This window comes from Xiphophorus couchianus, chromosome 4, assembly GCF_001444195.1.
Source record: "Xiphophorus couchianus chromosome 4, X_couchianus-1.0, whole genome shotgun sequence".
In the NCBI taxonomy this organism is placed as follows: domain Eukaryota; kingdom Metazoa; phylum Chordata; class Actinopteri; order Cyprinodontiformes; family Poeciliidae; genus Xiphophorus; species Xiphophorus couchianus.
The window spans coordinates 9,565,411-9,584,710 of NC_040231.1; the positions used below are offsets into that span (position 1 = coordinate 9,565,411).

At 38.5% G+C, this 19,300-nt stretch overlaps 1 protein-coding gene across 2 annotated transcripts in view; it reads right to left on the minus strand.

The window, feature by feature from the left end:
- The window catches only part of thsd4 (thrombospondin type 1 domain containing 4), a 38,804-nt gene extending 19,504 nt beyond the window's left edge, over positions 1–19,300 (minus strand). Inside the window, exons 1-7 of one of the 2 annotated variants that reach the window (XM_028015746.1) lie at positions 18,988–19,300; positions 18,384–18,438; positions 18,157–18,223; positions 14,384–14,703; positions 12,565–12,985; positions 11,813–11,915; positions 10,402–10,538 (exon numbers count right to left, since the gene is read on the minus strand). In XM_028015746.1, coding sequence (XP_027871547.1) covers positions 10,402–10,538; positions 11,813–11,915; positions 12,565–12,985; positions 14,384–14,703; positions 18,157–18,223; positions 18,384–18,412 — 1,077 coding nt within the window. In that variant the 5' untranslated portion in view covers positions 18,413–18,438; positions 18,988–19,300. Of the gene's footprint in view, positions 1–10,401; positions 10,539–11,812; positions 11,916–12,564; positions 12,986–14,383; positions 14,704–16,760; positions 16,873–18,156; positions 18,224–18,383; positions 18,439–18,987 lie in introns of those variants that run through there. The other variant, XM_028015747.1, reaches the window with a different exon arrangement.

The following is a 19,300-nucleotide window of genomic DNA, read 5'->3' on the forward strand; positions in this document are numbered from 1 at the left end:
CATTAATTATTTTGCTGCATAATGCAGGCAGTTAAAAAAAACCCATTAAAATCACATAGCTTACCAACTGCACCTAATTTGGTTCCACAACATTAATTCTTAAAAGTCAGAGCAATGTAAACTTAAATTGGCCCTTGAGCCAGAGATCAAAGGCGACTTTCAGCTATAACAGTAAATATAAACTGCCAGATTGCAACAGTAACAACACTGTTTGGTGTAGAGGTTGTTTATGGATCCATCCATCCATCCATCCATTGTCTGTTCACCCTTGTCCCTAATGGGGTCGGGAGGGTTGCTGGTGCCTATCTCCAGCTACGTTCCAGGCGGGAGGCGGGGTACACCCTGGACAGGTCGCCAGTCTGTCGCAGGGCAACACAGAGACATACAGGACAAACAACCATTCACACACAACACACACCCCTAGGGAGAATTTAGATAGACCAATTAACCTAACAGTCATGTCTTTGGACTGTGGGAGGAAGCCGGAGTACCCGGAGAGAACCCACGCATGCACAGGGAGAACATGCAAACTCCATGCAGAAAGACCCCGGCCGGGAATCGAACCCAGGACCCTCTTGCTGCAAGGCAACAGTGCTACCAACTGCGCCACTTGTTGTTTATGGATGACAAAGACTAATCATTACCTACTTTGCCTATTTATTTTTATGGCAGTGAGATATTTTAAAAGTGATGTCAGTGAAAGCACACAAATGTAAGAAACTACTTAAAAGGAGAGGGAGAGAAAAAGATAGAGAAAGACCTTTAGCAGATAACAAGAAGGCTGAAGTCATTAGGTTTATCATTAGAAGTACGTATATGTACCATGGGAACCTTAGAGTTGTCATGACTGTTTCTGCAGAAAATGACTTTTTTGAGAATTGACCTGGAAAGGCATACAGTGAGTTAATTGAAAACATTTCCTGGTTTTAAGAGGCACATGGAGACCACAACAGTCTGCAACAATCTGAAGAGTTCATGCACCAGAAAGCTACATCTGTGATGGCTGTGAGTGGCAGAAGCTCAGCAAGATATGTTTGCAACCGCTGAAGAAATATAATGGTAACTAAGTAAAAAACAGTCAGTGAGCACTCTCATCACATTTCCACTGCTAAGTCTGTAGCATTTGCAGTTAGCCTTTCTATAACCAGAAGCACCAACATTAAATTGCAAAGTTAAGTACTTCACTAGAAATATGAGTAGCGTTGAACCAAAATGACACCTACTGGAATAAAATGAGATCTGATACTTGAAGACCTCATACACAAATCTACTTTTTGATAAGAAACTGCTACATAAAATCATCATTTTTAAATTACTCACTAAAACTTACATGTTTTTAATAGTTAGACAAGAATAAATTTCCCCAAAACTGTATTAGGGAATATTTGAGTAAGAATTTGTTAAGCTTTGTCACAATTATTTGCTTTGGACTTTAAATTGATGACTGTTTTTATTGTCACTAAATAACTAAACATACACCCAAATATTTACTTGGCAATAATATATAACATTTATGTAATTTAATTTCTTAGTGAATCATCTATCCCCAATATTGGGTAATACTCTGTGTAACTACTCAAATCAAATCAAACAGAGGATTTTAATGCAAAGATCTTTTTCTATTTTATTCAACTGGCTCGACTTATGATATTTGCTGGAACAGAGCCAGCATGAGACACAGACACACCCACACACGCTCACACACATGAAATCTGATAGGGGGTATCTGCAGGATGACAACTTTATTTTCAGCTGGAGTCATATAAAAGGGGAAGGTCCATTTTCAGCAACCGATCCATCACAGTCGCCGTACCGGCATTGTCCTAGTCTTCTGAAAAATCAGAGATCTAATCATAGACCAGTCAGTGTATGTCGGGCGGGGCCAGACTGACGCTTCAGCACACCCTGGGGTCCATGTGTCTGTCTATAGGTGGGCCAGCCCAGAAGCAACCTTGGCTCAGGACGCCTGATCCTCCCGGTCTCCAGCCCACACGTGCTAGAATGCTACAGGTGTTCTCAACATTACTGAGCTCTGTCGAGGTCCAGTTGACTCACACTCTTACAGTTACTGAGGGATGTTTTAGTCTGAAGCTCATGAAGAAAAGCTATGATGACTGCAAACATTTTTTGGCAACTGTGACTTGCTGTAAATGGAAGAACTCAACTTGAATCCCATAACTCAACTGGAATTAATCTTTCAAACCGAAAGACAATAAAACAGTGTTACAACCTTCATGAAGCATGTGTTTAAATCTCTAACAGAGAGCCAACCAAGTTTTCCCCAGTTATTACTTTTAAATCCTTTACATTTAGTCAACTTGACAAAATCCTGAAGACAGGAGGACGCAGAAAGAGAAGACATAATTTTTGTGCATCTGGGATACATATTAGTCAAGCAAGACCAGACATGTAGGTCCCATGATTGTTTCCCTCAAGCAAAGTGTTTTGACTGAAGAAGGGAGGATTGAAGAGGATGGCTAATGAATAAAGCAGGTCAGGAGAAGAACACTGATAGGAGGGACAAGGTGTGTCTGAAAAATGCTTCTGTGTCTACTTATCTCTGGCTTGAAACTAAAAGTTGTTTTTGTTTTTATTTTTTTTATAATAACTATGTATGAATCCAATTATCACAGTTTTGATGAAACTCTAAGACTAAAGGACGTTTTGATTTGGAATGTATTATGTGTGAAATTGATGGATATCATGAGCGGGTCTTGAATTTTTAAGTAATAAATATTCAAAGCACATCTGAATTCTGACCAGATCTGAATTCTGAAGGTCTTATCAACAAGACAATCTGAGAACACAAATCCCAGACAGATGTAACGGTTTCTCTGACATAGCATAGGAAATTGGTAGGACCAACCAGCCAGGAAACCTTTTAGAGGTTAATAATGACAGATATTTTGTAATTATACATTTCAATATACAATAGATAAAATGGACAGTGGACTCCCACAGTTCAGTATTAGAAGATATTTTTTAGAACATAACTCCAAATTATGCGTGAAAATGTTGCCTAGTCGCAATTTTTTTCATAGAGTATATTTAAAATATTTGAAAGAAAATGCAGCTTGGAAAGCTGAAATATCTAGACACATGCTACATCAATGCTATTTGATGGCATTTGCAAAGCAACCTATCCAGGAGTGCTATTCATTTTCTTTACTGCTGAGTAGCTGTATCCCCGAGTGGAGCTAAGGGCGACTGTAGCTATTAGCTTCTGTGGTGGTACCACAAAGGTTTCAAATGTGAGTATGAATGCATATTAAAGGATATTTGGTGTGTAAACTATTGAAATAGTCAGTTTTAAGTGTTTTTACAGCAGATCCTAGCTATAGTTTAACTATTCGTGGGGTTATAATCCAGCAAATACAGGGTGTCCAGTGATACATTTTTCAAATATTTTCATGGACAATTTTAATTTTTCATTACATAAACTTTTACAAAGTCCCAAATTGTAGCATGTTAAAGTTACAAGTCTCATTTTTAGTTGTTCTTAATCTTATCATCAGCCTTTTGTGCAACTAAACGTAAATAGTGGCAATATTTTACAAAGACTAGAAAACCAAAGTTTGAGCCACCATTCAGAGTCCAAATGAAGTAGCAGAGGAATTGTAATAAATAGGACTTGTTTTGGATCCAACATTTACATTCAAAAATCATATACTAATACTTCTGTTAGTAGCCACATGCAAAATACACTGATTCATGACACTGCAAAAATATATTTGAAAGCAATGGTACTTTCTCACATTATTCAGAGTATTTCATGATGATATCAAGCAAAGCTTTTATAGCCAAGCCAACAAAGTGCTTGATAAAAAGAGAGAGATACCATGACTGTCAAATTTTAGGAAAATAAAAGCTTTTACACTTTAATAAATTTAGTTGTGTGTTATAATATGTTATTTAATCTTTAAAATTGTGAATAATACTGCTCCTTCACCACTGAAAAACTTTACTGAGCAGAAAACCAGGAGCTCCAAGTCCATGAGGTGTAATGACTGCAGAAAACCCAAACATAGCTCAGCATTTGCAGAGACAGCTTTCTCATTTAAAGGGATTAAAGAATGGAACAAACTCCCACAAAGTCTTAAACTTTCTGCTGACCTGAAGGACTTTTCACTTAATGTCAGGAAAGCATTATTGTGTCAGCACTGAAATTTAAAACAGTAATTAAGGCATTTGATTCTGTCTAATTGTGGTAATTTTGACTTTGTACAATGATTGTAAACAAGACATGTGTGGACATTAAATGTATTTTGTATGATTTTAGACTGTTGTATTAACCCACCTCCTAAGGGACTACAAATGGAAACCTGATTAAGTTAATCTGATGCAAAACTTCTTATTTTAATATGAATATTTTTTGCACATTGTCCCAGCTAAACTTACTAAAAAAAACAAACTAAAGAACTAAGGTGTCTTACACAAACGTGAAAGAAAGAAATCTGAGTCTAATTTACTGCCCTGAGAATCACATTTGGCAGACATTTAGTTCAGGACCAGTATTACACATGTCCACATTTTTAGTTATAAATTTAATTTTAACTATCCATTGGCATGACTTTTTAAAGCAGATGCATGACATTTTACATGTTGCTTTATCGTCTTAATAGTTTTGCGTTGTTAAATGCTCACCTAGTAACGTGCATTGCAAATTAGCTAAGGCTATTAATGTTAAAAGTGTTTTGCTTTTGATTACTTAACACTTATCACTATGCAAATAAACAATAAAGACGAAAGAAAGATGTTGATAGCAACCTAACTAAACCTTATACTGAATGCATCTTAAGGAGTGATTCTGATGGATCTTTCCACGCACCAAGTTCTTAATTTGTTTTTATAGATTTTAAACTGGCTTCATGCCAGATTGCTTTATATAAAAGATCAATTTTCAGCTTTCTTGGTTTGCTGTTTTTTGGGTCTCATTTTATTAATGTATTCAATTCCTATTTGTATTCATTAGACCTTATTACACAAAGCTTAATTTAGGGACTGATTACTTTCAAATGAGTGTGAGCGTATTGTCATCACAACTTTTGATTTTCTTTCCTGTTTTATTCCTTTTAGGTTTAACTTCCTCTGTTTAAAGATGAGGATGTGAGTTTGTGCTGATATAAGTGACTTAGGCTGGATTTAGCTGACCTGCCAAAAAAATGCTCAGGAAATGGAAGTCCATAGACATTTGCTCTTCCTGTGGTTATAATGTCACATATGGTGTCACACCTACACTCAAAAAACTGCTAGGTCATTTCTCTAACTTAAAATGTTTAGTTTGTGCTGTTAGAATAAAAGTGAGACAGTTTCAACAACAAAATGTGACCAGGTTTGTTTCACTAGAGCAAAGACCAAACATTTAAAATGTTTCCTTTTTGTGTTTTCACAAATAATGCAGGTTTCAAGAATGTCCAGTTCTGTTTTTAGCGAATCTCTGTTAATTGAATAATATTTCTGTTTAGTTTATGTTTTGAACTGAGACTCACAAAAAAAAAACAGACATATAATTTGGTTCCAGTAGGAATTTCCAAAGCCCCAGTGCCGTCCTTGGTATCATTAATAAATTATGGTCAGCAAATCTTGGTTTGAGTATGAGTTTAGGAATGTGTAATAGAAGTTGTTTTTTACATTTTGATAAATACCAAAGGAAGGAACATCACAACATCACAATCTCCACTGCATGTTTAAATGGAATTAAAATAGAATACATTTGAATTATATACATAGTTTAATTTATATCGTATGAATGATGCGACAAACAGCATGATAAGGTGTTGGTTAGTTGCTAGTTTGACTCTTTAACCATGTCCATCAGGTGGGAGGATGATTGGCTTGTTGATACATTATTTTTAGATTTCTACAGCCCAGTTAACTAAAGCACATAGCGTGACAAAATGCTAAAAGTTTTTTAAAAGTTATTGTAAAATACAGTATCTTTAAGGGAATTAAGTGCAGTAACAATGTGGAGCCAACTTCAGGAACATCCATGGAGATCTCATCAATTGTAGATGCATTGCTCTTTCTCAGTCAGAAGGAGGCCCAGCTCACAAGGTTAAAAACTCTTCTATCCCTCAAAGAAAGACTTTATGAGCTGGAAAAGAGACCAGCAGAGGTGCGTGGGTGGAAAACAAGTGTCTGACCCACAGAGATGGAATATCTGAGCCTGCTAGAGAAGGACAGGTCACACTGACTCTGAGAGTATTAATAAAGGGCCAATATTAGCTAATGAAGTTGAAGTAAAAAGGAGAGATTACCGTAATCTGTTATCTCCAACACATCTTAACATCAACTTGTCCCAATTGTTCTTCAACTATAATTGCTGGATATCAGAAGCATCATCAAAGGTTTCAATATCTCTAACTTCATGATGTAAATGGTTTCAGCTCTAAAGTAAAAGCTGACCTACCAAAGTGTATTCAGAGAATGATCGCTTTTGCACAAAGCAAAGAATCAAACACCTCATCAGTGAAAAGGAGGGCTTAATGCATCATTTTACTCAAAAAGTCATATAGAAACAAAATGTAACATTGGAATTTTACAGAAAATCTAATCCAGTGGAGTTAAGTGAGTTTCTGTCTTTCCACGCTGCAATCTGTTGCCAATACTGATGCAATCATTTTTACAAGGCAGTTTAATGGCACTGTTACTGAACACTAAATTCTTTGTAGTGTGACTCGCAGCTGCTAACAGTAAGTCTGTAGCAGTCTAAACGACGTCTAGGTAATTGAGACATTATATTAAAAAAATTACATTTCTGAAAAAAATTTATTATTTGATAACCATAGATATAAGTGCAGAAATCAAATCTAATAATAGCTGTGGTGGAACTTCTGGAAAATATAACAGCACTTATAGATTTGCTGCTTCTTTAAAAAGTGTGAATAATATGGAAAAAAATAAACTTTAATACTGCGACTCGAGATACTTTCAAGTTATTTACATGATGTTTTTGCTTTTACCACCATCAAAATGCTTACAGGTGACTTCAAATTAATTTGCTGAGGATTAAATAGAAAGCAAGAAAAAAGAAATTGAACATAATTTAAACAAATTAATATTAAGAAGTCATGTTTTGTTCAAGGGAAAAAAACAAATGTATGGTGTTGGGGACATTGTTGTTGTGATGGTACTAAAATTGAAGGTTTACTAAACTAATTATGTGATTAAAAATCTTTAACTATGTTGGAAACCACAGTTAGGACAAATTAAAGAGAATAGTTAAATGATAGCTACTGACACCATTTGTTCATGCTCTGTGATGGACTGGCCACCTGTCACAGGTATAAAAATGTGGATATAAAAAAAATTGATGACTGAAACGTCTGTACATATTATATTGATCTCTTTAATTTCCTTATAAAGTTCCTGGAAAAAGTATGCCAACCTTTTTTACTTTTCTCACATTACAAACTATTCATTATTTTTGGCATAAAAGGGATTTATTGTAAATGATCAACAAAGAGAAGTGCACAAATATAAAGTGGAAAGAAAAGGAAACATGACCTTTAAACATGTAGGATGCGTTTGTATCCCACATCAACCTAAGTAAATACTTTGTAGAAGTTATTGTTCCTCCAATTGCAGCTATAGGTTTTCTTCAAGTTTTGCACAACATTGATATTTTTACCATTTTTTCCTTGCCAAATAGCTTAAGCTCAGCCCGGCTGGATGGAGAATATCCGAAAATCAATTTTAATGTTTTGCCTCATTAACTGGCCAAAGCCATTAGTGATTTCTTTGAGGTTTAACCGGTTGATTCCAGTTTGGACAAGTTCCAATCTTTATTGTATGAGTATGACACAAAATCATTTTGTTCTTTTGTAACAATTTAACCACTAAACATATTGAATGCATAATGAACAAGAAAATGTGAAGCATGTGTCTTGATAGAAACAGTAGTTTTCAAAATGAGGAGATTGAAACCTTTTTTTGTCTTTAATCTTCATGTGACTGTATGAAACCCAAAGCAAAGTGCAGCAAGCACCTCAATCAGATTAGTTGGAAAGATAATTTGTTTGCAAAGCAACCTGACTGGATTTGTCACTTCATGTCCACTGACATAAACACATGACCATCTGCAGTGTGTAATGATGAACAGTCTTGTGAGCCAGCAGCTGGGGTTTGTCATGGCAAATATTAAGCTATCTCCAACAGTGTGTGCCAGTCAGGCTGTTTATCAAAGCACTCATCCCTATTTTAACAAGTCTGCCTGCCCACCTCAGCAGAGAATGCACAAAACAGATGCAGCTGTCAAAGAAGAGAAGTGAAGCAAGGTTCTGGTTGTTTGATTAGTTTGGGGCTGAGCTGCTCTCTGGATCCTTGGAAACTTACCAGTCAGAGAGGAAAACTATCACCGAGATCTCAGCATACCAAGAGAATAGATGTGTGCTTATCCAGCTTCACTGGCAAATAAAAATACAACTAAATCAATTCTGAAAATCGTTACATCTATCATTGTGATATAGAGATAAAAAGAGACCATTAATACTTAAAGGCAGCACTATGAATAGAAAGACTGATGGTAAGCTCAGCCATCATATGAGATTTTCTGTTATTTCATCATTCCTTCCCAAACTGTACTGAGCTAGAAATCCATGACTGAGTATGCAATAGTCCAGGGAAGACCAATTTTTAACTTCAGGTGGGCCAAACATCACCAGCAGTGAAGTGTGTGTGGTCAGTGATCGCCCTTTAAAAATACAAACACACGTCTCATATTCACTCACTTGGCTTTCACTTGGGGAAGTCAAAAATGGGTGAGAGCTCTACAATAAAGAAACCTTTCTTTCACTATTCGTCTGAGACACTCAGTCATTCAGAATGGTGTCAGTGCCTCAGTGTGAACTTTTCCAATATACAGACATACAGTAAAAGTACTAATGCCCCTTCAACTTAATCCTGTTTTGTCACATCACAGCCTCAAACTTCAATGTGTCTTACTGAGTTTTTATGTAGCAAACCAACACAAAGCAATCCATAACTGAAGAGGAAGGAAACAGTTTTTTAAATGTTTTACAAATAAAAAGCAGTATTCAAAGCTTTTGTGTCAATATTTTGTATGACCACCTATCGCTGTAATTCAAGCTGTGAGTCCACTGGAGCTTATCTGCACCAGCACTATAAACCCAAATACTAAAATATCTGTGTAGATCTTGGCAAAATAACTTCAGCTCTGTCAAACTGAATTATGAGTGTCCTTTGAGGATCCATTTGAAGTTTTGCAATGATTTTAATTGGGTTTAAGTCATTCTAAACTACTGTACTAAGTACTCATCCAATTCTAAACTGAGCCACTGGTATATTTAACTTACAAGGCTATACTAACCCAGCTGAGTTGTAAACTTACATTCATTAAAATATGTTGTTTTGGGGTGTGTACCAAATATCTGCCTCAATATTGATTTCCTTGCAAAATGGCCAAAACAAATCGAGAATGTTTTATCTAATATCACTTGTGAAATGCTGATCTCCTAACTGTATATTTTAGCTGCGTATATGTGGTTTATTAATGTAATTCCTGGTTAAAAGCAAGCTAGATACAACTAAATGCATAAACTCAGGCATGCAAGGAACCTTTTGGTTTTTACCCAAAACGCTAAAATTACATTATAAAACACAAAAAGAAAACAAAATTTTTCTTGCAAAACTAACTTTTGGAAGAAAAAGTTAGGATCATAATTTTTTTATAATGAGCTATGAGCTTTGGACTGGTACCAAAAAAATGTCCAACATCTCGACTCAAACTAATAATTTTTTGTTTTGTCCCCATTATTCACAAAAATTCAACTCAGTCCCTGTGAAGAAGCAGCAGCAAAACATGTTTTATAGTGGTGGAAAAGTGATTAAATCCAAACCCAGAGATTAAAGACCTCACTACCCTGATACAATCTTAATGCCGCAGTGATTAATGATGGATTACCATGCATGAGAAACACAGAGTCCAGAGCAAGGTCAGCGTTGTGATCACACGGCACTTTGCTGCTTCTTTCGTACATTTTTGACTTTAAAAACCCGATTAGAAGAACAGGGAAGTTCACAAAACATGAAAAGCCAGCCAGAAATGCCACTGACCATCACTGGCAACACAAAGAGCGAGCCTACTTTTACGCTGTGCTGCCCTCTCCTGTTCACAGCCATTATTACACTTAAAAATAAAATTTTTTGTTGTTTATCAAATGCATTCTTCTGTTTAAAAAATAATAAAACAAAGTCCAAAAAGAAAGAATTAATCCAACAAAGAAGAAGCACCAACAACATAAAAGAGTCTGGATGAAAATACCAGGCAGGATAATGATGGCTACTTTTAGGTACATGCACTGTAACCATCATCCACGAGAAACCGAACATTTCTGTGCTTCCAGGGAACAGCTCATCAGGTCACAGGTGAAGATTGCTTACCGCGCATCGTCCCGCCACACACAGATTTGTTTCATTTTGTCCACATGGCGTGCCATCAATCACCCTGTCTGACTGTCGAACGTAGAATCTGAACCCAGTGGCCCGGCAGTTTAGCTCACAATGCTGCCCCCCAGAAACTGAGAAAAGATCAAAAAGAGTGAGACATTTAGATATTTTGAGATCATGATGGTTTCACACAATGTATTAGCAAAAGAAAACAGTGTCAGAGTCTAAAAGACAATGACAAACTTGACGTATCATTGATGAAAACAAGGTAATTCATTTAGTCTGTTAACGCGAGTTTGATAAAAATCCAATGGTTTCTAACAGGGAAAAAAGTGTAAAACTAAAAGAATGTTTTACAGTATGTTCACAGACAAACTTGTTTTACATTTTGTCAGGTTAAAACCAGAAACTTTACCAAGGTTTATTGGGATTTTGTGTGATAACCACCATAATTAGTAGGAGTAATTGCATAGAGAAAGATGGCAAGTGTATATATGGTTTCCAATTTATTTCAAATAATGGTCTGAAAAGTGTGGCATGTATTTGTATCCTCCTTTACTCAGATCTTCTAAATGAAATTTTACTCAACACCTTTATAAGTAACATAATTAATAAACTCCACTTGTATGTGATTTGATTTCAATAAAAAATTAGAAAACAGTAGTGAACAAACAGCAACATTAGGACCAAGTGACTCCACAGAAAGGTCAAAGATAACACTGTGGAGAGGTTTTAAGCAGCCTTGGGGAATTAAAAATACCACAAGGTTTGAACAAATCAGACTATCATCCTATCTGTCATCTGAAAACGGAAAAGCCGTCCACCTTAACTGAAAACATAGATCACAGAAATGGTAAATTGCCTGCACTTGTATAGTGCTTTATCAAGTCCAGAGGACTCCAAAGCACTTCACACTACAGTCAGTCATTCACCCATTCATGCACACACTGATGGTGGCAAGCCACTGGATAGTAATAAAGGGCAGTCTGACAGAAACAAGGCTACCAGGCACCGGCGCCACCACCACCACCAGGCCCTCTGACCACCACCAGCAGGCAAAGTGGTTGAAGTGTCTTGCCCAAAGGCACAACAACAAAGGCAGGAGGAGCAGGGATTGAGAGGAGCTCCAGAGATTCACAGTTCCATCAATCTCACTGACTTTTCCTTTGGACTAAACACATCACAAGCCTTGCCTGCTGGTGGTGCTCGCCAATTGAATGGCAGTTTGCTCTAGGGTAGGTGTGGCTAAAATGTAGTGTAACAGCATCAGTATGAATGTGAGTATGAACGACTAAATGTAGTGTAAAGTACTTAGACGTTCTTGCAAATCACCTACACAAGTGGCAATATACAATTTACCACAACTTGTATACTGAGCAGAAATAATTATAATAATGAAGCCTACCTTCATTAAAAGGTTCCCATTTATAGAGTCTGCCCATGAAAGGCTGGTTGTTGTAGGAAGAACACTGAACCGCTCTGATGTCTTTGCTGGATGGAGGACAATCCTGAGATGAACAAGAGAAAGGGTAAACAAGCATTTATTTTTCCATAAACATGTAAAATCATCAGTAACAACTGCTGACTCTTACGGTCATGTTCTGACAAATAGTTGGAGTCCACAGTCATGTTAGTGAAACTAGATCTCACTGAAGTCTGAACAAATTTCTATTCAGCTTTTCCTCTGACTTAACAGGAGGAAAATATAAACCTAGACATTGCCCACTAATTTAAATGCACAGAAGTGTTGTGGCTGACTGAAAATTGGTTTTCATAGATTGCTGCTTCATCTTTTTTCACAGGTTTCTATTTTACTCTGAAGATTAATAATAAACAATTCCTGACATTCTCAAGATGTTTGGCTTGTTTGCCTTGCCTGCACCATAAAACTTTTCTTTGATTCCAGGTGTTCTAAATACAGACTAGATGAATAACTTATTTTTTCTTGATTTAGAGGCATATTTGAGAACACAAGGCTGCCTGGTGGGACAGGTTTTAGCATTGTTGACTTGCAGAGAAGAAGTTTGTGTAAAGTTTGCATGTTCTAACCATGTATTAGTGTTGTTTCTGGATAGTCTGGTTTCTTCACAGTTAAAAAACATGACTTTGTTCAACTAAATCCTAGCCCTACTATTGTGGGAGTCCAGACATGCATACATTACTGTTGCAGATCCTGTAGTGAGCATGCTCCCCTGTACAGAAGGATGAAGGCAATGGGTTGTAAGGTCTCTCCTTGTGCAGCTGGTGGCTGGAGGTGTGACTCCCAGTCTGGACCTCAGCCTGGTTAGAGGATACAGGCTGGTAAAGGGAAGTCCAGAGTTGGTTATTCCTTGGATGTTGAGTCCTAGGATGCACATATGGCCTGGTAAAGCGATGGAGGTTGTTGGAGGCATCCAGTTTGTGTGATCTGAGGTTGGTGTGCCCTCTAGGAAAGGCCTGGAGGGAGTTAGCAGCAGGAGAGCGTTTTTGTCTGTGGAGGTGAGGGGAAGCTGAGCCTCTGCCTGAATCCACTAACAGTGGAGCCACATGAGGTGCTCGTCCATAGCCGTACTTCCCTGGGACAATGTGGGTGACCTTCCTGGGAAAATAAATGTAGATTATGATGTATTTATCCCAAAATTAACACATTTTATCCAAAAAATAAGGTTTAGTGAAGGTGGTGGTTTAAAAACCACCAGTATGTCTCTAGAAAAATGTCAATGTGCTTTTTCTCTTTTTCACATGGAGTCCAACTGAAACAACTCCTTCAGCTGTCAGCATTATTTGCTTAAAGGCAAGCCTGACAGGAAGGAGGCCACCAAGCTGCCAAACACAGGCTAAACTTTTGACTGTAACTACAAAAGACTGGCTTTGCACTGGAAGGCAGTCAGATGACCCACAGCGACGGCTCCAAAGAGTCACTTTTACACCAGCCTGCTCAGCATGCAGCACACATCCCAACAAATACATGAGCTTTATAAAGCCAAGTGTACTAAATGTTCCTGACATTTGAGACAGCTTGTCTTTAGTCGATGCAACATAGAAGATAAAACAAAAAATCTTAAGTAGTTGATATTTCATATGCTTAGAAATTTAGGACAGATCCATAATACACAAGAAACTTCTCCTGTGGGCAAATTAATCCCACACCAGCTCCCTCACCTGAGCTAAAATCTTTGCAGCTCCTCCCAGGCATCCATAAGTCTCTTGTAAAGTGTTTATCAGCTTCTCTGATTAATGCTCTACTTGCGCCACTTCATCTCAGGTGAATGGACATGTCTTAATAATTTAAATGTTGGTATCTTCCATTTTTAAATGATTAAATGAACTGTGCTCCATAAAATTATCACTCTAATTTGCCCTCAGGTCTGGTTGTCTGTAATGTGCGTCTCTGTGTTGCCCTGTGATGGACTGGTGACCTGTCCAGGGTGTACCCCACTCCTCACCCAATGAGATTGGCACCAATCTCACCGTAACCCTACAAGGACAAGTAGCCGAGGGCAATGGTTGGATAACCTAACACTTATTTAAACTTTTCCACAAAGTTCTCAACGTCTGCCTTCAAAGGCAGACATTGGTATATAGATAAAATTGCACAGAATAAGTCTGTTTACTTTTCAGGAGACATCTGATGGCTGTGTTTGTTTTTCTTTGTAAAAAACAAAAAAAATTCCCCTTTACAATTATGTCCTTCTTTATGTTAAGGCATAATTAACACAAAGATAATTATGCTTAGAATCCCAATATACATTAAGACAAAGTGTGTGAATGTTCAAAGGGTATTATGATGTTTGCATACCATGTCCTGTATACAGTGTCCCAGAACAGGTTTCCTGCAGAGCTAAGTGAAGTAAGAGCAATACATCCTTAAAATGCCATCCTGTTCGGCAGTAGCCTGTTAATCACTCATGAATTTAAGATAACAGTGTGGCAGCAGGGAAGACATAAAATAGTTTCAATTTTATTTATGAAAAAAGTGATCTCACAGTTTTCTTACCTGCGTTCGCCTGGTCTGCTCTGCTTCTCCCTCCTCAGCTCTCCCCTGCTGCTGCTGTTGTTGAAGGCTCTGACACCACTGTGGCGTGGAGCAGCAGCAGGTTTCAAAGCTGAAATGACATGGCCTGGCTGCTGGGGCTGAACGGCAGCTCCTCTGGAGGGGTATTGAGTGTACACAGGCAGACAGGGCCTCGTCTGTTCTTGTACCCCTTTCCCACATGTCCGGGAGCAGGTTGACCAGGCGCCCCAGGTGCCCCAGGCTCCCTGAATTTCCCCATACTCTGACCTGAACTCCTGTTGAGACTCTGTCCTCTGAGGCACCTGTACGGACGCAACAGAGCTTATATTAGATAAGCAGCTAAGTGCAAAAAAGTGGGACAGGACGTTTAGATGTGAAAGCCAAGTACTCATGGGAAGCATTCATCAACAAGACTTTAATCTCTGTGGATCTTGGTTTGGAAAAACGCTCAAGTCAGTGACCTCATCTCCTCACCATGAATATCCTGATCCGCCACCTCTCTGCCTCAGTACATGAAGCAGACCTCTGTTCAGTGTAATAAAACCCTCATCTGGCTGGTTAGTCAGCATCTATTAGTAGCCTATCCCTGATTGGCTACCTGAATTACTCCCTGTTGACTCTACTTTTCTGTGCAACTGCGCCAGGGACGTTTTAGCAGCGATCAGTGAGCTCACTGTTTGAGGAACAGTGTGCCAAACCGGCATTATGTATGGAAAACCTACTTTTTGAGGAGCACTTTGTCTCTATTCACATCACCCTCTCTGGGCAAACACATGGCTGCAGTAAAAACTTAGCGACCACCGAGTTTTATCGGATGAAAAGAGAATACAGGAGCAGCCGGGGGAGTTGGCAGAAAGCTCCTCGGATGTCAATCAGCCTGGGTAGCTATTCAACAAGACCTCAGAACTCCCCGCCCCTGGCTCCTTTACTGCTTCAACTCAATGCCACTGTCATCTCTGGGTCAGCATCGGGTCACGCAGCTGGACTCCAAGTGGAAGCACGTGAAGTCAACTTCGCACAAACTGCCGTCCAACTTTTAACTGAAGGGACTGTAGATGTGTCACAGAGCTTCACACGTGAGCTTCTTCCATGGGGTTTCTGTTCCTGCAGGGTTCAAGAGGTTGACAGCTGTCTGACAGCTGACGCCTGCCTTCTCTGTGTCACTTGGGTGCACTCACTACTTCTCAGAAGTTCACAGATTATGAGCAAAATGAGCTACTCTCAGGAGGTAATCTAACTGGCTACATAGAGTAAGGGTGTCTTAATAATTGTCTGACAGACTCAGTTTGAATGGGGACCAAAACTGCAACATTTGTCACATTTCAACTGGCTTGGTTCACTTTCACTCTGTACCAATCTATCCAAACACATTTGAGCAACCCATTCTCCACAGTGCCTGTGGTGGCGCTGCACCAAGAACTACTGAAGGAATTACACAAAAATATCTGAAAAAGACATTGATTTCAACTTCCTTCTTCACAAAATGTGAACAAAAGTGAAGTGGCGGTAGATTTTAGCAGTTGTAAAATTTCTCTTTTGTCCTTTGTAAAAGTCCACAATCCATTTCTCCAGATAGCACTAGACTTGTACGTTTGTTTTTACCCAGAATGCCCTGCTCTATGATGGACTATGTTATTTTTACATCCGGAACTTTTGCGCCTGCGCACAACGCTGGAGGGAAAAATATTCTTTTACATGGTAGAACAATTCCGTTAACTAAATGAAACCTGGAGATAGAGGTATTCTTAATTTGGTCATATGTGCCACAACAAAGGGAAAAAAATAACGGAGAAAAGACGCTGATGAACAACTCAAAACCACTTTTTTCTTACTCTGTGTCGTTGCCAGAGCAACTGACAATAACGCCACATCGGGATTCAACACCAAAAAACACTCAAATTTTTCCCACACATAAAACAGAGTATTCAGTCCGTTACAGTGTCATGTTTTTAGGCTTGATGATTATTTTGCAGTTATAAATAAGTGACCGCTGTAGTAGATTAGCTACTTCTGCTATAAGCTAATCTAACACTTCAGTGGTTGATTAGCTAATTTAAACACTTGTTCAGACTCTAGTGACGATCTGTCAGAGTTGGTGTGTAGGTCGCCATATTTAGTTTTAAGTGAACCAAAACACACCGAATTCCACATCACATCTACATGTAACAGTTGTCAAAGTCAAGCAAGGATAACTGAACTCCTTCCCCCTCCCTTACTATTTTTGTCTTAATTAAAACGTTTTCCTGACCTTGTTATCTTGTTGTGGTAGTGTTGACAATTAGTTGCAAAGCTCTGCATCCCCTTTTCTTTTATATATCAGGCTTACATTTAAGATTCAGCACGTTATATTGATAATAACTTTGCTAAACCAGTCGTAGTCATCGTCAGCCAGCAGCATTTTCGTCCTACAGCTGGGAGATGGGGGCGGGATCTTGCGCGCGTAACGTCACGCTGCAAGGAGTCCATAGTTTGTTTCCTAATTTTGGAGAAGTCTCCGGTGGTCCGAGTTTATTGAGGCAGTTCATTTTTTCGAACTGTTATCCGATTTCATGTTTTGATTTAATGAACGAAAAAACAATACGGACTACATTACAATTGTTTATTTGTTGTTTTGTTTTGATCTGCAATAATGTTTACCTACCGAAGGCTATGTCACTGTGTGGTATGTGAGCTCAGAACTTAATTGGGACTCAATTTGCATGTGGCATGGATGCAATTAGCATGTGATACCTGTTAAGAAGATCCAGGTTGCTCTACTAGCTGGTCTGTACCGCCTGTGTTGCCTCTAATCTTCTTTTTTGACAATACCCTATAAATTCTGTGAGAGGTTTAGATCACACAGGTTTGTGGGCCAAACAAGCACAGTGATACTATAATTATTAAACCAGGTATTGGTACTGTTGGCAGTGAGAGCAGGCATCACGTCATTCTGGAAAATGAAATCAGCATCTCCATAAAGCTTGTCAGCAGAGAACCATAAAATACAGTACAATTTCTTGATAGACAACTATATTTAAGAAAATATAGAGCATTGAATTTTGGCATGCCTCCCAAAATTGTCATTGAACTCTAACTAGAAGACTTTAACTCTGGGAGGTTGGTGTCTAGATAAATAAATACATGTAAAAGTGATTTTCTTCTAAAGGCAGAACTTTGGAACATTAAGCAAAAGATAATTGATTTTTCTTTTTGGCCCACATGATACAGTTCTGGTTGCTCTTGGTTTTTCCACTGAAACGCTTGGATACAGTACACTGTGATCAACCAGCTTCCATAGCATTGACCTTCTCTGGCTTAGCCCCATTGTGGAGAGTGTCAGTGACTCTCTGCTGGACCCCTGTCAGGTCAACAGTCTTCCAAATGAATGTGGAGGCAATGAGAAATAACCATCACATTTCTGTATTTAAGAAATCCTTTTCAATTGATGTTATGAAATATCATATTTTCCACAAAATATGTCATACGTTTTTCATCGCTTGATTGGTCCTGGAATCAAGCGATGATTGATTCCAGTCATCCAGTCATAAGTCATTTTTGACTTATGACTTATGTGACTTATACTCTGGAGTGACTTATAGTCCGGAAAATATGGTATTCATACCATCAAGCTAAGGAAAAGTTCACCAATTTCACCAAATGGGCAATATTCAATGAACTCCAAGTCTAACGAAGTCTAACGAACTTTTTAAATTGAATTACTGACATACATTTCTGGTCAAAGGCTACTCTATGAGTAATAATCAAATATTGCTCACCTTCCTGTGATCTGCTGTTTGTTGACTGTCCAGGAGTTGTGACCAAAGCAGCAGCTGAACAGATAGTCTGCAAGCAACATGAAGAAATGATTATTGTTCAGAATTACAGTTTTGCACAAAGGTGCCAGATTTTAAACTGTAATTCCGTTTATATTGTGTTGCTGAATTAATATGAATCATAAAATAAAAAGGCCCCAAAGAAAACTCAAAGCAAACTGGTAAATTACCTGATGGACCAAATCCTGACTTCTAGCATGGCGACTCGTTCCACAGTGTTGGACACTATGAGTGCAAAAAGAAAATAATAGTGCCATCTTATTCACTTTATTGAGGAGGAAAATTAAAGCCTTTAAAATGTATTTAGTCTCACCAAGTGTCCACTTCTTGACTTTTCTTTTATATTCTCAACAAAAATCATTCAGCTTGAACACCCACAGATAGTGACTCTGGCAGAAACCGTTAAAGTCTTCCACCCACTTGACCATGTGAGTTGACCTCTGACCTCTTTGGCTCCTAATGAGCGAGCTCCTCTGGTGAACCCCCCCCCCCCTACTTGCAGACAGCAGATCTAAAATCCAGCTAGAGAAAGCCTTTCACCTCTCAACCCCACACTATTTAACTCAGTCATGATTTGCACGTTGTCCTATTTAAGTTCACTGAAGCAAAAAGGCTTTCAAACGCGTCCCGATAACAATTCAGCATGAACTGATCCCAGGGGAACAGTGGCTTATTATCTTCAAACATTTAGAAAGGTGCAAATAACTGTAATTATATCAATAAAAAACACAAAATTAAGACAAAATCTAATACCTGCATTCTTCTCACACTTACCTGTAGCCTAATGATGAAGCGTTTCTGCTTTTTATACTGGTGTATCCTCTCCAAGCGCAGGCATCCTCACAATGGAAACTTGAATCTGTGAAGAAATGGAGAGCTTCCCTCTCAATACCTGGTGCAGATCCATGTGACCCACTGAAGCCATGTTGGGAATTCTGGATCAATCAGACCATAAGCCCAGTTTGTAGCTCTTCATTGAAACTCCAGCGGTTCTGCTTTTACGCGCAAACACAAGGGCTGTGACAGAGTTGAAAACTGACACGGCAGAAGAAAAACACCCTCTGCTGCGCCCCCTGCTTCAGCCAGC